The 21,291-nt window shown below is 42.6% G+C and overlaps 1 protein-coding gene across 15 annotated transcripts in view; it reads left to right on the top strand.

Annotated features, from left to right (window-relative positions):
- Positions 1-10,618, top strand: part of LOC125904606 (C-type lectin domain family 2 member B-like) — a 57,621-nt gene extending 47,003 nt beyond the window's left edge. For 7 of the 15 annotated variants that reach the window (XM_049602142.1, XM_049602144.1, XM_049602143.1 and 4 more), the window contains 5 exons: positions 8,684-8,773; positions 8,879-8,941; positions 9,104-9,246; positions 9,347-9,471; positions 10,298-10,618. In XM_049602142.1, coding sequence (XP_049458099.1) covers positions 8,684-8,773; positions 8,879-8,941; positions 9,104-9,246; positions 9,347-9,471; positions 10,298-10,442 — 566 coding nt within the window. In that variant the 3' untranslated portion in view covers positions 10,443-10,618. Of the gene's footprint in view, positions 1-1,166; positions 1,230-1,391; positions 1,535-4,067; positions 4,217-4,506; positions 4,618-8,683; positions 8,774-8,878; positions 8,942-9,103; positions 9,247-9,346; positions 9,472-10,297 lie in introns of those variants that run through there. The other 8 variants (XM_049602136.1, XM_049602133.1, XM_049602146.1 and 5 more) reach the window with 5 other exon arrangements.
- The last annotated feature ends 10,673 nt before the right edge of the window (positions 10,619-21,291 follow it).

The following is a 21,291-nucleotide window of genomic DNA, read 5'->3' as shown; positions in this document are numbered from 1 at the left end:
TCTGGCACTTGGGCATTAGAAACTAAAGAAAACAGGTGTTGTTTAATGGCGGCATGACATGTTATGATTTGGCCATGTGGAAAGTCCATGACCAAAACGCTGATATGTGACGAGGTTGCAGTGAGAATGTTTTGCCTGTTAACTGCTACATTATGAACTGAGGAAACAGCTCCCTGAAAACACTTTGCTGTCTTCTTATAATCTTCTCCTGCTCTGTGGCCATCAGGTCTTTTGGCTATCAGAGTGCTCGGCAGCTGTTTAGAGGAGCCCATGGCTGCTTGATTGTTGGGACAAGGTTTCAGGAGTCAGAGTCTTTCTAAAGCTTTGAAATTTACATCACCTGGCCTTTCCTAACAATGACTGTGAGCAAGCCAGAGCCCTAACAAGCTTATTAAGGTCTGAGACCCTGGGAAAAGTTGTCTGAGAGCTCAACTGTCTTGGGGTGTCCAAACGTTTGCATGATGCTCCTTTAATTTTTTTTTACTCTAAAATTGTACAAGAGATCAGTTCATCCTCCACTCACTAAACTATTCACAGTAAATTAAATTTTGACCAGGAGTGCCCAAACTTTTGCATTCCACTGAAATATAACAGGTAAATATCCATATATTTTATCAACATGTCATGTGACGTTCTTCCTGTGATTAGTGGTGTCTGCGGTGGTTTTGTCTGACACACTTTTTTTTTGGGAAAAACACTGAAGCTAGTCAGAACAGGTTCATACTCTGTCAACACTTGCACACACAGGAGTTGTCCATGCTTGATACTTCAGTTAGCAAGTCAGTTATCCACAAGTTGAGACACTTCAACATACACAGCAGTTAAAGGACAGGTACACCTGATAACTAAATTCCAGGCTGAAATAGTGAGAGTGATTTTTAATCATGCACAGGAAGAAACTTAACTCTGTTTTTAGTTTAAAGCAGAACGATTGGGTGTTGTTCATCTGTGTCTTGTTTGTTGTGATTCTCGACAGATATTTTACTTTGAAAGACACAAGCTGCAGAGCAGAAACTCAACTGAGCAACAACTACAGCCAGCCCAAAACAAATAAATTTCAAGTAAGATCAGTTTCAAAATACCATAAAACAGGATCCACCTTCACACTGAAGACTAACCACAAATATTTCCATACTGTCTTACTTTGATCTGTTGTTGTTCTCAAGACGCATCAGTCCACTGCAGTCAGTTACAGGATGAAGTGAAGCAGCTGAAGGACAAAATTGAAGGTGAGAACAGTTTAAAAACTGACATATTTCTGGAGTGAAAACTTAAAGTATTTACAGAGTAAACAACCTGAAAGGGAAACATGGAAGTTAAGAAAGAGCTTTAACTAAACAGTGACAGTACTGAAGTGAAATCTCTCTTTAAAACACTTGTTTGACCTTAAGGGAAGTGGTGTCCTGATGGATGGAGCAGATTTGGATGCAGCTGCTACTTTAAATCTAATGAGAAGACATATTGGGGACAAAGCAGAGCTGACTGTCGGCAGAGAGGAGCAGATCTGGTGATCATAAACAACAAAGAGGAACAGGTGAGTGTTCATCGACTGTTGATTCTAGTAAAGTGTCTGCACTTCAACCTGCTCTGACTCTGTTAGCTGTGGCTGATTTTTGTCTCTTGTCAACGACTAGAAGTTTGTCACTGAGCTGAATGTGCGTGGAGAGTCCTGGATTGGTCTACTGGAAACATGGACAAACAGAGGATATGAATGGATGGACGGATCACCGCTGACAGAAACGTGAGACACCTGAAAGGTTTTTTGCTTCAATCACGTTTCTACCCAAGTTACTGTCTGTCACTAAAATAATTACAATTTAAAAAGTAGAATGAAAACAAAAGAGTTTTTAATTGTTATCAATGTGTGTGTTTTTTAATGGTCTTCAGAAACTGAATCAGATGATAGGACCTGTGAGGAAGTGTCAAGCTGCTTGATGAACCAGCTCTATATTACCATACTACTATTTACACTATACTGTATCACTCCAGGCTCCAGGATCACTGTGTGCTTAACAGAGAGAAAACTTGTGAACAAACAGCTACAGATTTATGCTGAGTTAAAGCTGCATGAAGGGTCTCTGTTTTCTTCTTCTCTGTTGTTCACGAGTGGAGGTAACATGAGGAAAAAACTAAATATGAGCATCAGTCCCATGGACGTGTTGAGATGAAGCTGGAGATGGTGCTCAGAGTCAGCCTCAGAGACAATTCATGCCAATAGCCGACTGAGGTGCTGCATCAAATAGTCTTCCTGTAAACATTATTAATGGTGCTATAGATATCAGAAAAACAATGGCAGTCTGTTTTGAGGATGATTCTTCAAAGTACAAATCCCTAAATGACTGTAAACTGAAAGATGGGAGTTCTGAACAAGGTTTCATTCTTTCATTGGCAGCCATTACAGATAACATCCATTAACCAAACTGAATCTTCAACCAGTTATTACAATAATTTGATGGATTACAGATAAAATCAATATTTCAAGTAAAATTCAACAGTTTGCTTCAAATTGCAAATAATCAGTTGTTTCAGCCCTGTTTAAAAGGACAACATTTTATATGACCTGCAGCCTACACCTTCCCATTTTCAAAGAAGGGGACCTGAGGGTGTGCACCAACTATCAGGGTATCACACTGCTCAGCCTCATGGGTAAAGTTTACTCCAGGGTGCTGGAAAGGAGGCTCCCCAATTGTTGTACCTTGGCTTCAGGAGGAGCAATGTGGATTCCGTCCTGGCCGTGGATCAGTGGACCAGCTCTTTACCTTTGTGAGGCTGCTGAGGGATCGTGGGAGTTTGCCCACCCCGGCTTATGACCACGTTTCTACGGGGGTCCTGTGGGACTACAGGGTACCAGGCTGGCTGCTACAAGCCATCTGGTCCCTGTGTGACAGTTCTGTTGGCTTCATCACACCGTGACCTCCAGCATGCACTGGGGTGGTTTGGAGCCGAATGTGAAATGGTTGGGATGAGAGTCAGCACCTCCAAATCTGAGGCCATGGTTCTCTGTTGGAAGCCGGTGGATTGCCCCCTCTGGGTCGGGAGACAGTTACTGCCTCAAGCGAGGGGGTTCAAGTATGTCTGGGTCTTGTTCACGAGTGAGGGTAGAATGGAGCGTGGGATGGATCTGCGATTTGATGCGGCATCTACAGTGAAGCAGGGACTGCGCTGGACCATCGTGGTGAAGAGGGAGCTGAGCCAGAAGGCAAAGCTTTTTATTTACTGGTCCATCTATGTCCCAACCCTCACCTGTGGTCATGAGCTTGCAAGAATGAGATTGCGAATACAAGCTGTTGAAAGGAGTTTCCTCCGTGGGGTGGCTGCATTCAGCCTTAGAGATAGGGGGAGGAGCTGGGACATCCGGAGGGAGCTCGGAGTAGAGCCGCTGCTCCTTCACTTTGCTTTGCCTGCTGCTTGCGTGACCTGGCCCCGGATAACTCATCTGGGATCTTATTTCTCTGCTCCTCCTGTTCTGTAACATTATCTGCTCTCTGTCTGTTACTAGTCGTGCATGTAGCAGAGCGAATCCTTCATTTCTTCCAGCTGAACTTCAGGTAATTATCACCGAACCTGGCTGCGTGTCAGTGAGGAAGATTTTCTCTCATCTCTTTCCTTTTCTTTATCTAAAACATTGTCCCTGTCACCTAAACTTGTCATTTTACTTCACCCACCAGACAGGACAAAAATAACTGACTGGTTGCATTTCATTTCCTGTGTCAGAGATGTGTGAATGTAGCTATGCACACATATGGGTATATGAGAGCACACACCTCTTCTGCAGAGTGAAAACTTTGTATGTCCCCAATGTCAACGTCAGGGAATAAACACAAACATGCTGTGTGTTTTAGATTCAAAGTTTATCAGACAGTTTTTACAGTTCCAGTGACTAAACAACTGAATGCCAACATTTAAGTCAATTTAAATTACGTGGAGCTGTTCATCTACCATTAATGTGTTCATGTGTGCATCTGTGTTAGTGGTTTGTCCTGCCCTCACTTCCTGTCTTGAAGGTTGGCCACCTCAAAGTCAACAGTGACAGAAGAAGGTTCAGTTAAGTTTAGCTTGTTCAAGATGTCCGCTGATGCTCTTTCAGCACCTGATTTGAGCCTGAATGTGAGATATACGAGAGACGTCCAACAGAACAGAGGAGAGGGAGAGGAGGATCAGGTGGAGATCGTCCAGGATGAAGAGCATCACGCTGATCTCCAGTCACAAAAAGCCAGTAAGTCTAAAATGATGAATATTATAAACAGGAAGTTGATGTCAGTTCTTGTGTGGCGTCGTGAAAATAGGATATAGAGTGATAAATCAGGACTCAGTCAATGCACCATCACCCATCATTCACTGTGGGTCATTATCAGGAGTCTTGGTGCTGTAATCTGGTGCTACATGAGTCATGATTCTTATGGAGAGAGTGACAAGCAGTAACAAAGACTCCACAGTTCAAAGAGGCCACTTTAACCTCCAAACAAGCATCATGAAACACGTTCTCTATGTCTGTTGCCTCTGTAGGACCACGCACTCTAAAGAACCCTGCAGCTGTCAAAAGAAGGAGTTTCAGTGTTACTGCAGTGACTCTGGCAGTGATGTACCTTCTGATATTGGCTGGACTCTACATACGCTGTGAGGACTGAAGTTTTTAACCCAAACTCTCATATCTTTAGTTCCTCTATGTTTCTTGTCATGTCATGTTTGAAGCCTTTTTTTCTGCTAGATACAGTGGCATGCAAAGGTTTGGGCACCTCTGGTCAAAATTTATTTTACTGTGAGAAGTTAAATAAGTAGAAGATGAGTTGATTTCCAAAAGGCATGGAGTTAAAGATGAAACATTTCTTCAGTAATTTAAGTAAGATGACTTTTTAATTTCAATCTTTCACAATTTCAAAATAACAAAAAAGGCAAAAGGGCCTGAAGCTAAAGTATGGGCACCCTGCATGGTCAGTGCTCAGTAGCGCCCCCTTTGGCAAGTATCACAGCTTCTAAACACTTTTTGTATCCAGCTCAGAGTCTCTCAGTTCTTGTTTGGAGGATTTTCACCCATTCTTCCTGCAAAAGGCTTCTTGCTCTGTGAGATTCTTGGGCCGTCTTCATGCTCTGCTCTTTGAGCTCTATCCACAGATGTTTAATGATGTTCAGGTCGGGGGACTGTGAGGGCCATGGCATAACATTCAGCTTGCTCCTCTTAGGTTGTACATTTTGGATTTGGAGGTGTGTTTAGGTTCATTGTCCTGTTGTCGAAGCCATCTTCAGCTTTTTTACAGATGCTGTGATGTTTGCCTCCAGAATTTGCTGGACTTTAACTGAATCCATTCTTCCCTCTTCCTGTGAAATGTTTCCCGTTCCACTGGGTGCAACACAAGCCCAAAGCATCATCCATCCACCCCCGTGTTTAACAGTTTTTTCTCCAAACATACATTTGCTCATTGTGTCCAAAATGTTCTGTTTTTACTTCATCAGTCCACAGGACTTGTTTCCAAAAAGCATCAGGCTTGTTTCGATGTTCCTTTGCAAACTTCTGACGCTGCATTTTGTGGTGAGGACACAGGACAGGTTTTCTTCTGATGACTCTTCCATGAAGGTCATACTTGTACAGGTGTGTCTGCACAGCAGTGCACCACCACTCCAGTGTGTGATAAATCTTCCTGCAGGTCTTTTGCAGTCAAACGGGGGTTTTGATTTGCCTTTCTAACAATCCTACAAGCAGCTCTCTCAGAAAGTTTTCCTGGTCTTTCAGACATCAACTTGACCTCCACAGTTCCTATTAGAGCCTGGTCTCACTTTGAAATCACTGAAATCTGGCACTTGGGCAGTGACTTGCGGCATTAGAAATAAAAGAAAACAGGTGTTGTTTAATGGCGGCATGATATGCGGCCGTTGCCGTTATATTAAATGCCTCCCAGCGGTGTCAGGAGGAAACACAGCGGGACAAGGACAAACGTTAAGGAGGCAAAAGCCTAAATAAGGCGGGTGGGAGGGGTGATGGATGGGTCCAACAAACACCGACGTTCACCAGAGAGAGAGGTGGTTGCATCTTGTAAGATTTTAAAACCAAACCCTGTTCTTTTCCCCAAACCTAACCATGTGTTATTGTTGTTAAAGGAAAAAAACATGTCAACTCGCAGTGTTGTCACGACATAAATTTCCTGTGAAAACAGAATTGTATTTTGAGAGAAGACAATCCATGTAACAGGCAGAACCAGGCGCATCGCCAGACACTTTTCACCAGGGCACGTGCCTCGGTAAACATGCGCTGTAAAAATTCCCAGTCCAATTTCATAAATAAGCCTATTGTTTTTCATTACTGAATATGTGTAGGGCTATGCTATGACTGATATGTCAAGGAAGAATAGCACGGGCACAATTTCTTCTTCAACCACGTAGTAGGGCCGGCGCCGCATATCAAAGAGTGGAGAGGTTGCACTTGCAGGCATTGGGCGCCCCTGTGCATTTTCAGTGAATGGAACGCGCATGAAGCCTAGTGCGCATCCGTGCAAAATTGGAATTGGAAGGCAAGCCACTGCGGCCCGCGGTACAAATGTTTCAGCAGACAGCAGCCCACACATGTTGTCAAATAAAGCCGAAGCGTAGTATATAATACCACTACACATTGATGGTTTACCGTCATCATGGACATAAGGAAATTCTTTTTGCAGTACAGAGGAGGCAGGGACAGGGAAGCAGCAAGGAGAGATGAGAATGAGGTGGAGGGAGGTAAGATCATCGGGTTCAAAGTCGAGTGGTTCAAACTTCTTGTCTGTTTTGTCGACGCCAAAAACATGAGTCTCGCAAATCGCGACCCCAAATTAAACTATGGCTAGTTTAGGTTCACTTTCGATAACACTCAAAAATGCCATTTCATTGGCAGAGGGAAAGACAGCTAGCATAAGCCTACTGTCCATTAAGGCTGTCAGGTGTTTGCTTGCTCATGCACTGCACCAGACGTTTTGCTGAGATGAAAATCAGGTAGTACAGTTTGATGCTTAAAAAGTAAACTTGTATAAATTGGACTAGGTGGGCTGTGGGTGGGCTCGTTTAAAAAGCTACCCAATTAGGGGAATACCTTTTCAGACCATATCAGGTCCTCTTAATTTAAGATTTTGACTTTTTTTTGGTAATATTCCCTCTTGTCGAGGATTTCATGATTACATTTATTGTGCTACAGTAAGACTGAAAAGTTCAATAACTGGACTGAAATACTGTTATTATTTGTGTATATGTTCTTTATTTTGTACGTGTTGATTTGTAAGATTGTATGACTGTATAAATCACTTTTTTTGGTAATATTCCCTCGTGAGGAAGGCTGATTTGATTATGTTTGATGTGCTACACAAGGAGGAACTGAAAGGTTCAATGGCTGAACTCAAAAGTGTTTTTATTTGCTTACAGATATAGCTCTGTTAAACCTGTTGAGGTTCATGCAAATAAATAAATGTTCTCATACATCCAGTACAGGCTAACTTTCTGTATGTCATACGTCTTACCATAGTGCTTTTGTAAGTTTGAGAGGCATTTATATTTAGTAAGTATTGTAAATCTATATGTGTGTTTGTGTGCGTGTGTGTGCGTGTGTGTGTGTATGGACGGGGGGTGGGGGGGTTTGGCTTCTGACTAGGGACCCCTGCACAGTTGTATACCTAGAAACGCCCCTGGGCAGAACTTGACACAGTGTCCCAGAACATCAACAACCAACACACCCAGGGTACCTTTCACATAGGTCGGAGTGAGAACGTTTTGCCTGTTAACTGCCATTTCTCAATGACATGATGAACTGAGAAAACAGCTCCCTGAAAACACTTTGATGTCCATGAAGCAGCAGAGGACTGTAAGAAGATAGTAGTTATGTTAGTTTTCAGAGTGCTCGGCAGCTGTTTAGAGGAGCCCATGGCTGCTGATTGTTGGGACAAGGTTTCAGGAGTCAGAGTCTTTCTAAAGCTTTGAAATTTGCATCACCTGGCCTTTCCTAACGATGACTGTGAACAAGCCAGAGCCCTAACAAGCTCATTAAGGTCTGAGACCCTGGGAAAAGTTGTCTGAGAGCTCAACTGTCTTGGAGTGTCCAAACTTTTGCATGATGCTCCTTTAATTTTTGTTCACTCTATAATTGTACAAAACAAAAATAATTCTTTCATCTTGCTTAAACGCTTAAAAGCATGTTTCATCTTTAACTTCATGTTTTTTGGAGATCAGTTCATCCTCCACTCACTAAAATATTTACAGTAAATTAAATTTTGACCAGGAGTGCCCAAACTTTTGCATTCCACTGTAATATAACAGGTAAATATCCATATATTTTATCAACATGTCATGTTGATAAAACACTGAAGCTAGTCAGAACAGGTTCAGACTCTGTGAACACTTGCACACACAGTTCTACACATCATATATATTATGTACATATTAACTCTCATAACATAAGTTCAATCAACGTCTGGCATGTGATTCCCATTTAAGCTAAATTAATATTTGTTGATGATCTTTTTTTGTTTTCTTGTCCATGCTTGATACTTCAGTTCGCAAGTCAGTTATCCACAAATTGAGACACAATTACACCTGATAACTAAATTCCAGGTTGAATATAGTGAGAGTGATTTTTAATCATGCACAGGAAGAAACTTAACTCTGTTTTTAGTTTAAAACAGAAAGATAGGGTGTTGTTGGTCTGTGTCTTATTTGTTGTGATTCTTGACAGATATTTCTGTTAATTTGGAAAAAGACGAGCTGCAGAGCAGATACGACCAACTGAGCAACAACTACAGCCAGCTCCAAAAACAAATTTCAAGTAAGATCAGTTTCAAAATACCATAAAACAGGATCCACCTTCACACTGAAGACTAACCACAAATATTTCCATACTGTCTTACTTTGATCTGTTGTTGTTCTCAAGACGCATCAGTCCACTACAGTCAGTTACAGGATGAAGTGAAGCAGCTGAAGGACAAAATTGAAGGTGAGAACAGTTTAAAAACTGACATATTTCTGGAGTGAAAACTTAAAGTATTTACAGAGTAAACAACCTGAAAGGGAAACATGGAAGTTAAGAAAGAGCTTTAACTAAACAGTGACAGTACTGAAGTGAAATCTCTCTTTAAAACACTTGTTTGACATTAAGGGAAGTGGTGTCCTGATGGATGGAGCAGATTTGGATGCAGCTGTTACTTTAAATCAAAGGAAGAGAAAACCTGGGGACAAAGCAGAGCTGGCTGTCGGCAGAGAGGAGCAGATCTGGTGATCATAAACAACAAAGAGGAACAGGTGAGTGTTCATCGACTGTTGATTCTAGTAAAGTGTCTGCACTTCAACCTGCTCTGACTCTGTTAGCTGTGGCTGATTTTTGTCTCTTGTCAACGACTAGAAGTTTGTCACTGAGCTGAATGTGCGTGGAGAGTCCTGGATTGGTCTACGGTACACATGGACAAACACAGGATGGAAATATGAATGGCAACAGCAATGGGTGGACGGATCACCGCTGTCACAAACGTGAGACACCTGAAAGGTTTTCTGCTTCGATCACGTTTCTACCCAAGTTACTGTCTGTCACTAAAATAAGTACGCTTTAAAAAGTAGAATGAAAACAAAAGATTTTTTAATTGTTATCAATGTGTGTGTTTTTTAATGGTCTTCAGAAACTGAATCAGATGATAGGACCTGTGAGGAAGTGTCGAGCTGCTTGATGAACCAGCTCTATATTACCATACTACTATTTACACTATACTGTATCACTCCAGGCTCCAGGATCACTGTGTGCAAAACAGAGAGAAAACTTCTGAACAAACAGCTACAGATTTATGCTGAGTTAAAGCTGCATGAAGGGCCGTCTCTGTTTTCTTCTTCTCTGTTGTTCACACAAGTGGAGGTAACATGAGGAAAAAACTAAATATGAGCATCAGTCCCATGGACGTGTTGAGATGAAGCTGGAGACGGTGCTCAGAGTCAGCCTCAGAGACAATTCATGCCAATAGCCGACTGAGGTGCTGCATCAAATAGTCTTCCTGTAAACATTATTAATGGTGCTATAGATATCAGAAAAACAATGGCAGTCTGTTTTGAGGATGATTCTTCAAAGTACAAATCCCCTAAATGACTGTAAACTGAAAGATGGGAGTTCTGAACAAGGTTTCATTCTTTCATTGGCAGCCATTACAGATAACATCCATTAACCAAACTGAATCTTCAACCAGTTATTACAATAATTTGATGGATTACAGATAAAATCAATATTTCAAGTAAAATTCAACAGTTTGCTTCAAATTGAAAATAATCAGTTGTTTCAGCCCTGTTTAAAAGCATTTTATTTGTCCTCCAGGTTCTGGGCACCAGGACTACCAACCTCTGACATTTACTGGAACGCTGCAACATGCTGCAGTGACCAAGGACAATGGACACAGAGTGGATATTATGACAAAAAGAAATGTATCTGTGAGAAAAAGATTTCTCGTATCCTTGGATGAGGGTGGGTGGTGCTGCCATCAGCTTTGCCAAATCTGACCAATATACATTTTCCATGTGTTCATTTCTTTATTCTGTGCTGCATGCTAAGTAACCTGGATTACACAGATGTTGTTCCTCTGCCCTTCATACTGAACAATGTGGTTGGAAGTCTTCCACACAGCTTTACATGAGCACTGACTCTCCTAGTCCTTCAGCATTATTATAATAAAGGTCAATAAAAACATTACATTTGGATTCAGTTTGAGTTTTTCCTGCGTTTCCTTTGAAACACCTGCAGCCTACACCTTCCCATTTTCAAAGAAGGGGACCTGAGGGTGTGCTCCAACTATCAGGGTATCACACTGCTCAGCCTCATGGGTAAAGTTTACTCCAGGGTGCTGGAAAGGAGGCTCCGACCGATTGTTGTACCTCGGCTTCAGGACAACCAATGTGGATTCCGTCCTGGCCGTGGATCAGTGGACCAGCTCTTTCCCCTTATGAGGCTGCTGGGCGGGGGTCGTGGGAGGTTGCCCATCCAGTCTACATGTGCTTTGTGGACTTGGAGAAGGCTTATGACCACGTCTCTCAGGGAGTCCTATGAGGGGTACTGCGGGACTACGGGGTACCGGGCTGGCTGCTACAAGCCATTCGATCCCTGCACGACCAAAGTGAGAGCACACTCTCGTGGGTGTTGGCCTCCACCAGGGTTGTCCCTTGTCACTGATCCTGTTTGTGATCTTCATGGAAAGGATCTCGAGGCCTGGCCAGGGGGAGGAAGGGGTCTGGTTTGGGAACCTCAGAACCTGAAATCTGTTGTACAAAGAAGTAAAGAGACGTTTCCCAGACTGACAGGGTGTCTGGGATTTTGTGTCTGAAATTCTTTAACAGTTTGTGTTTCAGACCAAAAGAAGAGGTGAAGACAACTTGAAGTCCGGCACTGGGAGAGATGGTTGGTTGTACTGTCGTCCTCGAGCCCCACTGGTACCTATCCACCTTAATCCAAGCCCCGATGATACCTTGTGTGAATTGTGTGCGCACCTTCCGGGGTTGAATCAACACCGTTGATTTCTAATACTAACAGTTTGTTTCCAGTTTTACAGTCCTCTATTCTTCTTTCCAAGAGCAACAGGGAAATAAAACGTGGAACACACCACCTGTTACAGCTCAAACAGGATCATGTGATCATACCTCTGCCATCTCTGACAGCCATCTCAAAGCAACCGAGCATGCTAGCAATTAGCTCGCCTCGCTCCGTGAAAATATTGCTAACTTTAACACGTCTCGAGCAGCTTAAGGTAACATCTGCTCCTTCTAAAGATGATTTCTGATTTCTGATGACTTATTAAGAGACACTAACACATAATGCAGTATTAACTGTAGCTCCATGTAAAGTGAATAAACGTGATGTTTCTCAGCTAATCCTCCGCTCGTCTGCATTAACCACGCAGTTTACACGATTTGTTGACTTCAGATTTATTAAAAACTGTTCTGAGTGAAACATGAAGCTGAATTTAGCCCCCACACCAGGCCCCCCGGGCTGGGGGGCCTGGTGTGGGGGCTGGGTGCTGCCTGCGGGGGATGTTCTGGTGCTGCGCAGTGTGGGCCTGCCCGTTGGTGTGCGGCCGGCGGTGGGGGGTGGGTCGGATGGGCTGGGGGTCCGGCTTTGGGTCTGTGGCGGTCTGGGGGGGTACTGGCGGGGGTTGCGGGTTGGCCTGTGGTCCTGCGCGTTGGGGTTCGAGGGGGCTGGGTGGGGCCCGTCGTCCATGCACCCTGGTGGCGTGCCTCGTCCTTCTGCAGGGGGTCGATTTGCTGCGGGCGGTGTGGCGCCTAGGTCGGGACCATTGCGTGATGCTGCAGTTGCTTGGGGGACGGGGTTGGGTCAGGGCCCGTTGGGTTTCCTTGGTGCCCGCCTGGCCCGCTGTCGGGGGGGGGGGGGTGTCTCTGGCTCTCTGGGGGTGCCGGCCATTGCCGCCCCAGGTCCTTGGGCCTGTGTGGTGTCCTGCGGCCTCTGCGGCTCCCTGGTCTTGGGGTCTGGGCGCTCCTGCAGTCTTGGGGTGCCATACCGCCCCCTTCCCCCACAGGGCTGGCCCTGGACCCTGGTGATGGTTTTCATAAACACATTGGGAGGGTTCAAATACACGCATGTATGTTCGATACTTCAGCTCCGTGACGCATCGCAAAGAACCGATGGGATCACTCCAAAGGGGCCCACTTGCTTCTCAAACCACAGGTTTGAGTGATCCCATCGGTTCTTTGCACAAACCACCACACTGCGCTGGCAGCTCTTCTCTGCAATCGGGCTTTCCTCCTCCACCAAGACTCTCATATTTTTGGTGTTCAGTATAGACTCTTATGTTTTTGTTTTTCAGTACAGTATAGTAGACATGTATATGTTTATTTTTGATAATCTGCATGGAGCACAACCACCTCAAGGCCACAATACATCAGCTACACTGCCTGTTTCTCCCCTGTTTTTTTTTGGTTTTGTTTGTTTGTTTATTTGTTTGTTTGTTTTTCCTCCTTCTTCTCTGCATGCACTGTCACTATATAACTCAGGACTTAAGCACCTGCCCCTCCCCCTTGCTTGTTTCCTTACTTTCCCCTTGACACACTTTGGTGTATCACGGCCCTCTCTGGCTCATATTAGGAAGTTTTTCCAATAAAGGCTGTTAGGCTAGTCTCCAGGGAGGGTGGGTGACGGTCACAACCACGCATTATGGGTATAAAATACTTGACTGCAAGATTAACAGTGCATCAATCTTCACAAGAAGCTTACACCCTTTTGTGGTGCTAAGCTATGAAGACCAATGCAGACAAGTAGGGAAAAGAAAAAAAAAAAAAGAAGCTGAATTTAGCAGCAGACCTCAGTAACGACTAAATACATATTTCACAGTTTATTTTCTAATGTAGGTTGAGACTGAAGTCAGACGGGGAAAGACAGGGATATCATGTACTGACGCTGAGTGACGGACCTGTCAGTCTTTATCACACTTTATTTGTCATATCAATGGTAACCATGGCAACAGGAACAATCCCTTTTTGTTCTGGTCACATGTTCAACACACAGTTGCTGAAGCCAAAAATTTAGCTCAGACTGGTCGTTACAGATGTGGACAGGGGCGGCTGTGGCTCAGAGGTAGAGTGGGTCATCCGCCAATGGAAAGATCAGCGGTTTGATCTCCGGCTCCTCCAGTCTGCATGTCCAATGTTTGCACTGCCCTCTTCATACAAGGTACATTTTTCCAGTATACTGTACATGGAATCAATCATTTTATTCATTCATTAATCAACCATTGGTGTTATGTGGACTGTCTGACTTTGGATTGTCTTGCAGTGTAAGACAAATTGACAAATTCAAAGAAAAACCTTAAGGAAATTCGACTTAGAAATTAAGAAACTAGAAATTAAGAAACTAGAGAAAGAAGTAAGTGATTTTAATGCACATTGTAAGCATGACGCAATGTATTAATCAATGTTAATTCTCTCTTTCTCTCCCCAGCTCCAATCAGACAGCGACTGATAACATTATTTGTCATACTTTTTTTTTAGCACGTTTTTAGTTAAAATAGTTGCCTTAATAAGTTTTTTGTTAAAATAGCTGCCTTTTATGGAGAGGACAGGTAAGCATGAGGGGGGGGAGGAAGAGAGAGAGGGGTGATGACATGCAGCAAAGGGCCACTGGCAGGATTTGAACCCGGGCCGCTGTGGCAACAGCCTTGTAGCTACGTGGGGCGCCTGCTCTGTCACTAAGCCACCAACTCCCCCAAAATAGCTGCCTTTTAATACGTTTTTTTTTTGTTGTTGTTGTTAAAATAGTTGCCTTTTTGCAGTTCTTATTAAATGGCTGCTTATAGCAGGGTTGTTGAAAATAGCTGCTTTTTGCAGTTTCATTGAAAAGCTGCTTATATCAGGTTTTGTTTTTATAAAAAGTATAGATTGCTTAAGAAAAAAGCAAGTCATCTGAGGGAGCAGAGAGCACTGGCAGTTGTCAAGCTCCAGTGTGAAAAGAGGAAGCTGCAGGACATGGAGCTTGACAGACAAAAGAAAGACCTTAAGGAAACTTGACTTGGAAATTAAGAAACTACAGAAAGAAGTAAGTAATTTTAATGCATATTGTAAGCATGACAGTGATGCAATGTATTAATCAAAATTATTTCTCTCCTTCTCTCTCACAGCTCAAAGCAGACAGTAACTGATTACAGTATTTTTCATTTAAATAAAATGAGGTCAAAGAATATTGTAGTTTCATCTTCATGTTTTCATTCATTGATGTAAAGTACACTTGAGTTATTGGTCCAGTTAACTGGGAATATAATTTGGGAAGGCCATACAGTTATGACACCTAATAACCACTAATTGTGTTCATGCCAAATACACCTACTTGTATGTTTATTCCAACAATTAATATTGGTAAAGATATGTGCATGTCAAAGTATGCTTGGGCTATGACAAAAATAATGTTGTAAATGTTAAATGTTTTTTATTATTGTAGGCTTAATGTATTTTGTTCAAAAATGAGGCAAATACGTACATAAGAACATGAAATGACAGTAAAACACATTGATTTCCTTTCACAGTGACAGCTGACTGGACAGATAGGGCACCAGGCTAAACTAAGCCTGGTTGTTAGCCTGGTCGGGACCAGGCTAAGTGCACAGAATAAATCTCCATGGCAACATATGTGCCTCTGCTTTCGAACAACCGAATCAACACTAAATTAAGCCAGGATAACCAACATATCCCAGCTTAATCCCTTATCTAGGTTTCGAACAACAGGCCCCTGGTCTGCTTTACTGTGAGGAAAAGCACCCAAATTATAACTGTTCCTAATATAGTCCAGTCAATCTGACTCAAAAAAGGCCCAACCTAGGAGAAATAGCAGTAGCAATGTTTCATAGTTTTTATTGATCTTAATATCCTCCTGCATCATATATTAAAAGTATACCTTCATGGATTTAGTGGAACATTATTTTTAAGGTTGAAAGCAAAGTTTCAACACTCCACAGTGACATAGTCTGAGTGAAATCATGTTGTTATTAGTTTAAGTGACTGCTGCTGACAGAAACATGTTGGCGTGTTGATGATCCTAATGCATCATACCTGGATGGAGACAAGAAATGAACAGGACGGTGCTGTCTGCTGCTGTTTTAACAAAGTGCCTGTAAGCTGCATCAGTTCAGTGAGGTAGCTGTCACGTGATGTGCCGACGCATGTTTTGCGTGTCAGTCGCCCCAGCCCTATGATGGATAAAAGGAAAGGATCAGTCGATCTGCATTCTCGGAACCCTTCGGCTGTATTCGGCGTCTGACTTCCGGCAAACGGCGATACAGCCTCTGGGGGCAGACCCCCAAATTTTTTGGCATTCCGGTTTGATTTGGGCGGAGGAGGAGAATTTCCGTTTCCAGCTTCCGTTTAAATTTAAGTAAATATGCTGAACTACTGCTATGGATTCAGAGTTTGCAGTGACGCCAATTATGTTCCGCCTCGTTAGTTCACCGCACAGAGCGTTTAACCTGGCAACAACTGCAGCCGGCTCAAACGTGATTGATCAATATCACGCGGACTACAAACTGCCTAGCACCGGAAACCAGGGCTCTTCCGCTCTTCTTCCAGAGGCAAGATTTCCGAGGTTTGCCTACAGACTCTACATTCACTGAATGTAGAGTCTGTATATAGACACTAGTCGATCTGTACCAAGAAATTACTGATGCAGGGGAAAGGGCAATGACACTGATCTACAAGTAACAGAGAAACAGAGTCTCTCAATGAGAAAAAATAACTTACAGCAAAACGGCTTTCCACCCTCACAACCAATGTGCCAACATCTACATCGATCAGCCAGAACATTAAAACCACTGACAGGTGAAGTGAATAACATTGATCATTCTGTTACTCTCCAATGTTCTGCTGAGGAACCTTGGGTCCTGGCATTCATGTGGACACCACTTGACACGCATTACCCACCCAAACACCATGACAGACCAACACGCCCTCTCATGGCAACGGCACTCCCTGATAGCAGTGTGACAACAACACAGGACAACCCCAGAGGTCCTGTCTCCAGGCCTCGACAGGTCAGAGGCCCCATCATAGATCGGACTTGGCTCTGACCTGTCGAGGCCTGGACAAAGGATCACTGGGGCACTGGTTTATCCCACAGATGCTTGATCAGATTGGGATCTGGGGAATTTGTCATGTTCCTTGGACCATTCCTGAGCAGTTTCTGCAGTTGGGCAAGGTGCAATGCATTGCTAAGGGGCTCCTACCATCAGGGGTACTGTTGCAATAATCTGTGGTACTTGGTCTATAACAATGTTTAAGGGGGTGGAGTGCATTAAGGGGCATCCACATGAATACAAGAACTAAAGGTTTCCCAGCAGAAAATTGCACATTGATGAAATGACTGATGTTAGTTTTGGCTGATCGGTTTTATATGTGTGCAATGTGTTACAGCTTCAGTTTACCATCAGGTTCAGGAAGGGAAACTTACCTCCATTAGATGAATAGGGCCGGAGGATCCAAGACTCATGCCTTACTCCCGTCCATTCTGACCAGGACTCCATTCCTTGGTCCTTGTTGAAGTTTGTGCGCTGCAGCTGCAAGTCAGGTTGTGGTGCTATGTGCTGTAAATGTTGTCAAAGGCTTGAGTGCTCCCTATAACAGAGGTGTTAAGAGCTTTGCCTTCCTACCTCATTAACCTCTTTACCATTTATCGTTAATATAAATGACCTTCATTCAGTCTTAAGAACTTACGCAATTCACAACACTCTTGGGGCGTGGCAGGATGTAAAGAAACTTTGTGGATCTGGTCTTGGAATCTCTACACTAGCTCCTCTATCCTCCGATCCAGACCTGCCACCCTCATTTGACCTATGGCTAAGCCACGCCTCCCTCCACTCACTCGGACAAACTATCAACATTCAGTGACCGGCGCTATGGCAGGTGTCACAGTACACGACATTTCGCACAAGGCAATTGATGATTTTTGGGGACATAACGATCAGATGTCATTGAGACGTAACCAAAAGGGCCTAAACTACACATTGGAGGGATATATTCATCATTTTATTGTTGAGAAGGTCGATGAAAAGCTTAAATTACAAGCCAAAATTTACAGGTCACAGTGTATGCTTGTGAACCACATCTCGTTGCTGTCACCATCAAAGAAAACAAGTTAAAGTGCCACTGAAGTTAAGGTTTTTGGCTCAGAATATGAGAAAAGGATAACGGCCTTTTTACCATCTTTACCAAGAGTGTCTCTCCGTTAGTTTGGTGCTACAGTATTTACACTGAATCATTCAGCGTAACGTTTGCCAACCTTTGTTATCTCTGCCATTACAGATAAGTTAATGAAGCTAAGCTCCAGAAGTTAACGTTAGCTTAACTAGAGCCCTTTGGACAACAGCTAACAATGATATACGATCACCAAAGTACAAAACTAGAACAAAATAGGCTAATGAACTCCCAGCAAACAAGGTGACATGATGAACAACGCAGCTAGGAGCTAACGTTAGGCTAACTTTAGCTAACATTAGCTAGAGATGTTAAAGATAACTTTATATTTCTTTCCAGCAAAGTGACAATATGTTGCCTCAAACACAATGTTGACTTACCTTAGAACAGATGTAGACATCATTGTTAATCTTATTCACGTTGAGTTGATGTTGTGGTCTAACGTTACCACACAACTTTATCCAAAGGAGACACTTTTCTCACTTGAGATGTGGTTTAAAGTGTAAAAAATACACCTCGTCGCCCAGCCTCTCAGGATACCTTGTGTCAGACTTGCATGTACCCTATGCACACCGTTTGAGCATGGTATACACCAGTTTGACTCTCCCTGGGGTTGTCAAGGATGGAGGAAATTCTGGAAAGCTCCACGTCATTAAAAAAGGAAGATCTCCAATCTATAGTTCTCTGTTAGAACATCATAGTTGGTCCCACTGAAGACTGTATGGCAGAAAGATTTGGGTCGTGAGTTTACAGATGATCAGTGGAAGTGTATATGTCAGAATGTTTTCACAGAATTATAACTCCATGCACAGGAAGTATGTTACCCCGCTACATTTGAGTAAGATACATCCTAACTCATCCTCTAAATGTCACAGATGTAAAACATGTACAGGGTCAGTCATTCAAGTTTTCTGGGAATGCACAAAACTAAAACATTTTTGGAAAGAGGTGCACAATCAACTGTTCATGTCTTGAGGATTTCATCTGACATTTCGCCAGTGCGATGCCTCTTTGGTACAAAACTGAACAGGATGCTGGACCTGACGTCTGTTAAGAGGACCAGCATTATATTATATAGCAAGGAAGTGCATTTTTTGTTTGAACATTTAACTTGTTCAAATAATTATTGAATGATACACTACAACTGAACTGGGGGGGGGGGGGTCGGGTCTTCCTGAGAACATGGGAACCTCTTATGGATCTTTGACCATCCTCCTGCATTGTTTGTATGTTGAAGTATGAATGGCTGGTTTTTTTTGTTTGTTTATTTGTGCTTTTCTTCAAGATTGCTTACTGTAGGGTTTTGATTTCTGGTGACAGACAACTGACAGACAACTGACGTTGTCAGTTAATTATCAGTTATTGATTGAGAGTTTCACAAATCACACAGACAACTTGAATTTAGCACTTTCATGGTGTTCATGGTGGGTAAATTGAACTTGCTTCACAGTACAGGCTTTTGGTTTGACTAACCCGTCTGGATTACTTGTACTACAAAGCTGGTTATCAGCAAATTCAGTCAACTCTGGGTTTTCCTATCCAGTGTTGAGTTTGTTCATGCGTAAGAGTCGGGGTTTTTAATAACGATCAACATCATCGGAGCCATGAATGAAGGAGGCTGCTTCATATCATATGAGATGAAATGGTTCTGACAATAAACTGTCACTGGCGTGGGGTGTGAAGGATACTCTGTAATCTTGTTATAAAAAATGCAAGGGCATAGGTTTGATTTTCACATTGGTAGGAACATAAAAGTGCTCCATGGCGGCGACCTGTACGTTGATGATTTTTTTAATGCAATTTCACGTCATGTGAAACTGATCACTGCTTTATAATGCATATTTAGATATCTACACTAAATACAAGAATGTCTTGGTTAATGTGTTCTCCAATGTTATCAGTTACATGAATATACACTGTTAACTTCACCACATCCGTCCGTATGCGTTTCCCAGGGTCAACTATAATAACAACAATAACAGTATACTCCGAAGGGGCTTAACTTCAGTACCAGCCTGCAGTTGGGTTGGTAATAGTGATCTGAATTGATATTGATATCGGGTAAAAACATGTATTATGCATGAATCAATATTTTTACTTACCCCTAGTCACAATGCTGAATCTCACTATCAATATAAATCCTTCATGATTCAGTCTCACCTGTGAGGCTCCTGTCTCTCCTCTATCTCCCCCTGTCTCTCTTCCATTTCCTTCTGTCTCTCTTCCTGCCTCTCCTCCTCCATCTCCTCCAGTCTCTCTACTACTTGTCATCTGACAAAAAAATATATTGATGCAAGACATGTGAACAGTGGGACAATCTGAGATGCAACAGTCATAGATTTTGATTGTTGTAGCCTGAGGAAAACATACTGTATGTTTTACAATTGTGTAACTCATTAAACATCTGAATGTATATAGGCTAAAGAACAGCCATAATGTCAACACAAGTTAGTCAGCTTCGTCATGTTCAACATAAATAAAATAAATCATCAAAAATGTAAATGCTCCAAAATCATTATAATACAACAGTGCGCAAAATGTTGCACTTACACCCAATATCTATTACATAAATATGACTCAGCTTTGGTGTTTTTACTGGGAGCAGTGGATCTCTATTCTCCTAATTCTCTCCACACACCATGGATGCTGAAGACTGTCACTGAAGGAGCTATTATTTATAGTTTACACTTTATTTATTCAGACTGTTTCTATCATGACATCTTACTACAAACATTAAACTGTCATCAAGACATAACATCTGATTGCTGAAGGAGTATGCAAAGTGGAATTTCATGTTCTCTGGCATATAATATTGCTCTAATAGTTGCCAAACTTAGCTCAGCTAGTATTTGCTCGTTAGCATCTCATTATCTAGGAAAAAGCTGCCAAGGAACGCCATTCAGTTCACCTAACATCAACAAGTGTTGGCAGAAAATACGATTTTTTTAGCTTATTTACTGAACCAACCGACTCACCGTTCACACTCAGCGCTCTGGTGACGCGCGTGTCGTTCCCTCACGAATTGCCGTGAACTGTACGGTGACGCACACCCACAAAGTCAGTGGAGAGAGCGGCGCTGGGGAGGACTAATCACACGTTATCAAAATAACGGTTGAGCCAGTCGATGAGCAATACGAGATTAGAGGTGGGACGTATGGTAGACACCAACGATTGTTAACCCTTGGTGTACCATATTGAGCGGACGCCAACATCCAGTGTTTATATTGGTCAGGACAATACAGAAGTGGCTGAATATTGGTAGGGACATGTCCCTACCCAATCCCACACCTATGAAAAAAATGTACAAACATTGAAAATAATATCCAATAATTCAACGTTGACCAAGACTTACATTACGTGTTACAGGCTATATGTGACATTAGTATTTTCTACCATCACACATGAAGGTGCAATGAGCTGGTAAAAGGGCTCCTCTAAATGTGGTTGTTTGGAGTTTTATTCTCGAGAAATGTGCATTATCATAACTTTGTAAAAATGTGTTCATTATTTATACACCCTGACCAGAAAAATCCGACCACTTTTGTTTGATTACTTTCTGTAGGGTTTCTATTTTTGTTAACAGTGACAATTATCAATCATTGATCAATTGAGAGTCGCACAAATCAGACAGACAAC

Source organism: Epinephelus fuscoguttatus, linkage group LG17, assembly GCF_011397635.1.
Source record: "Epinephelus fuscoguttatus linkage group LG17, E.fuscoguttatus.final_Chr_v1".
In the NCBI taxonomy this organism is placed as follows: Eukaryota; Metazoa; Chordata; class Actinopteri; order Perciformes; family Serranidae; genus Epinephelus; species Epinephelus fuscoguttatus.
Note: the sequence above shows the minus strand (reverse complement) of the source record. Positions and strands in the feature narration are given on the sequence as shown.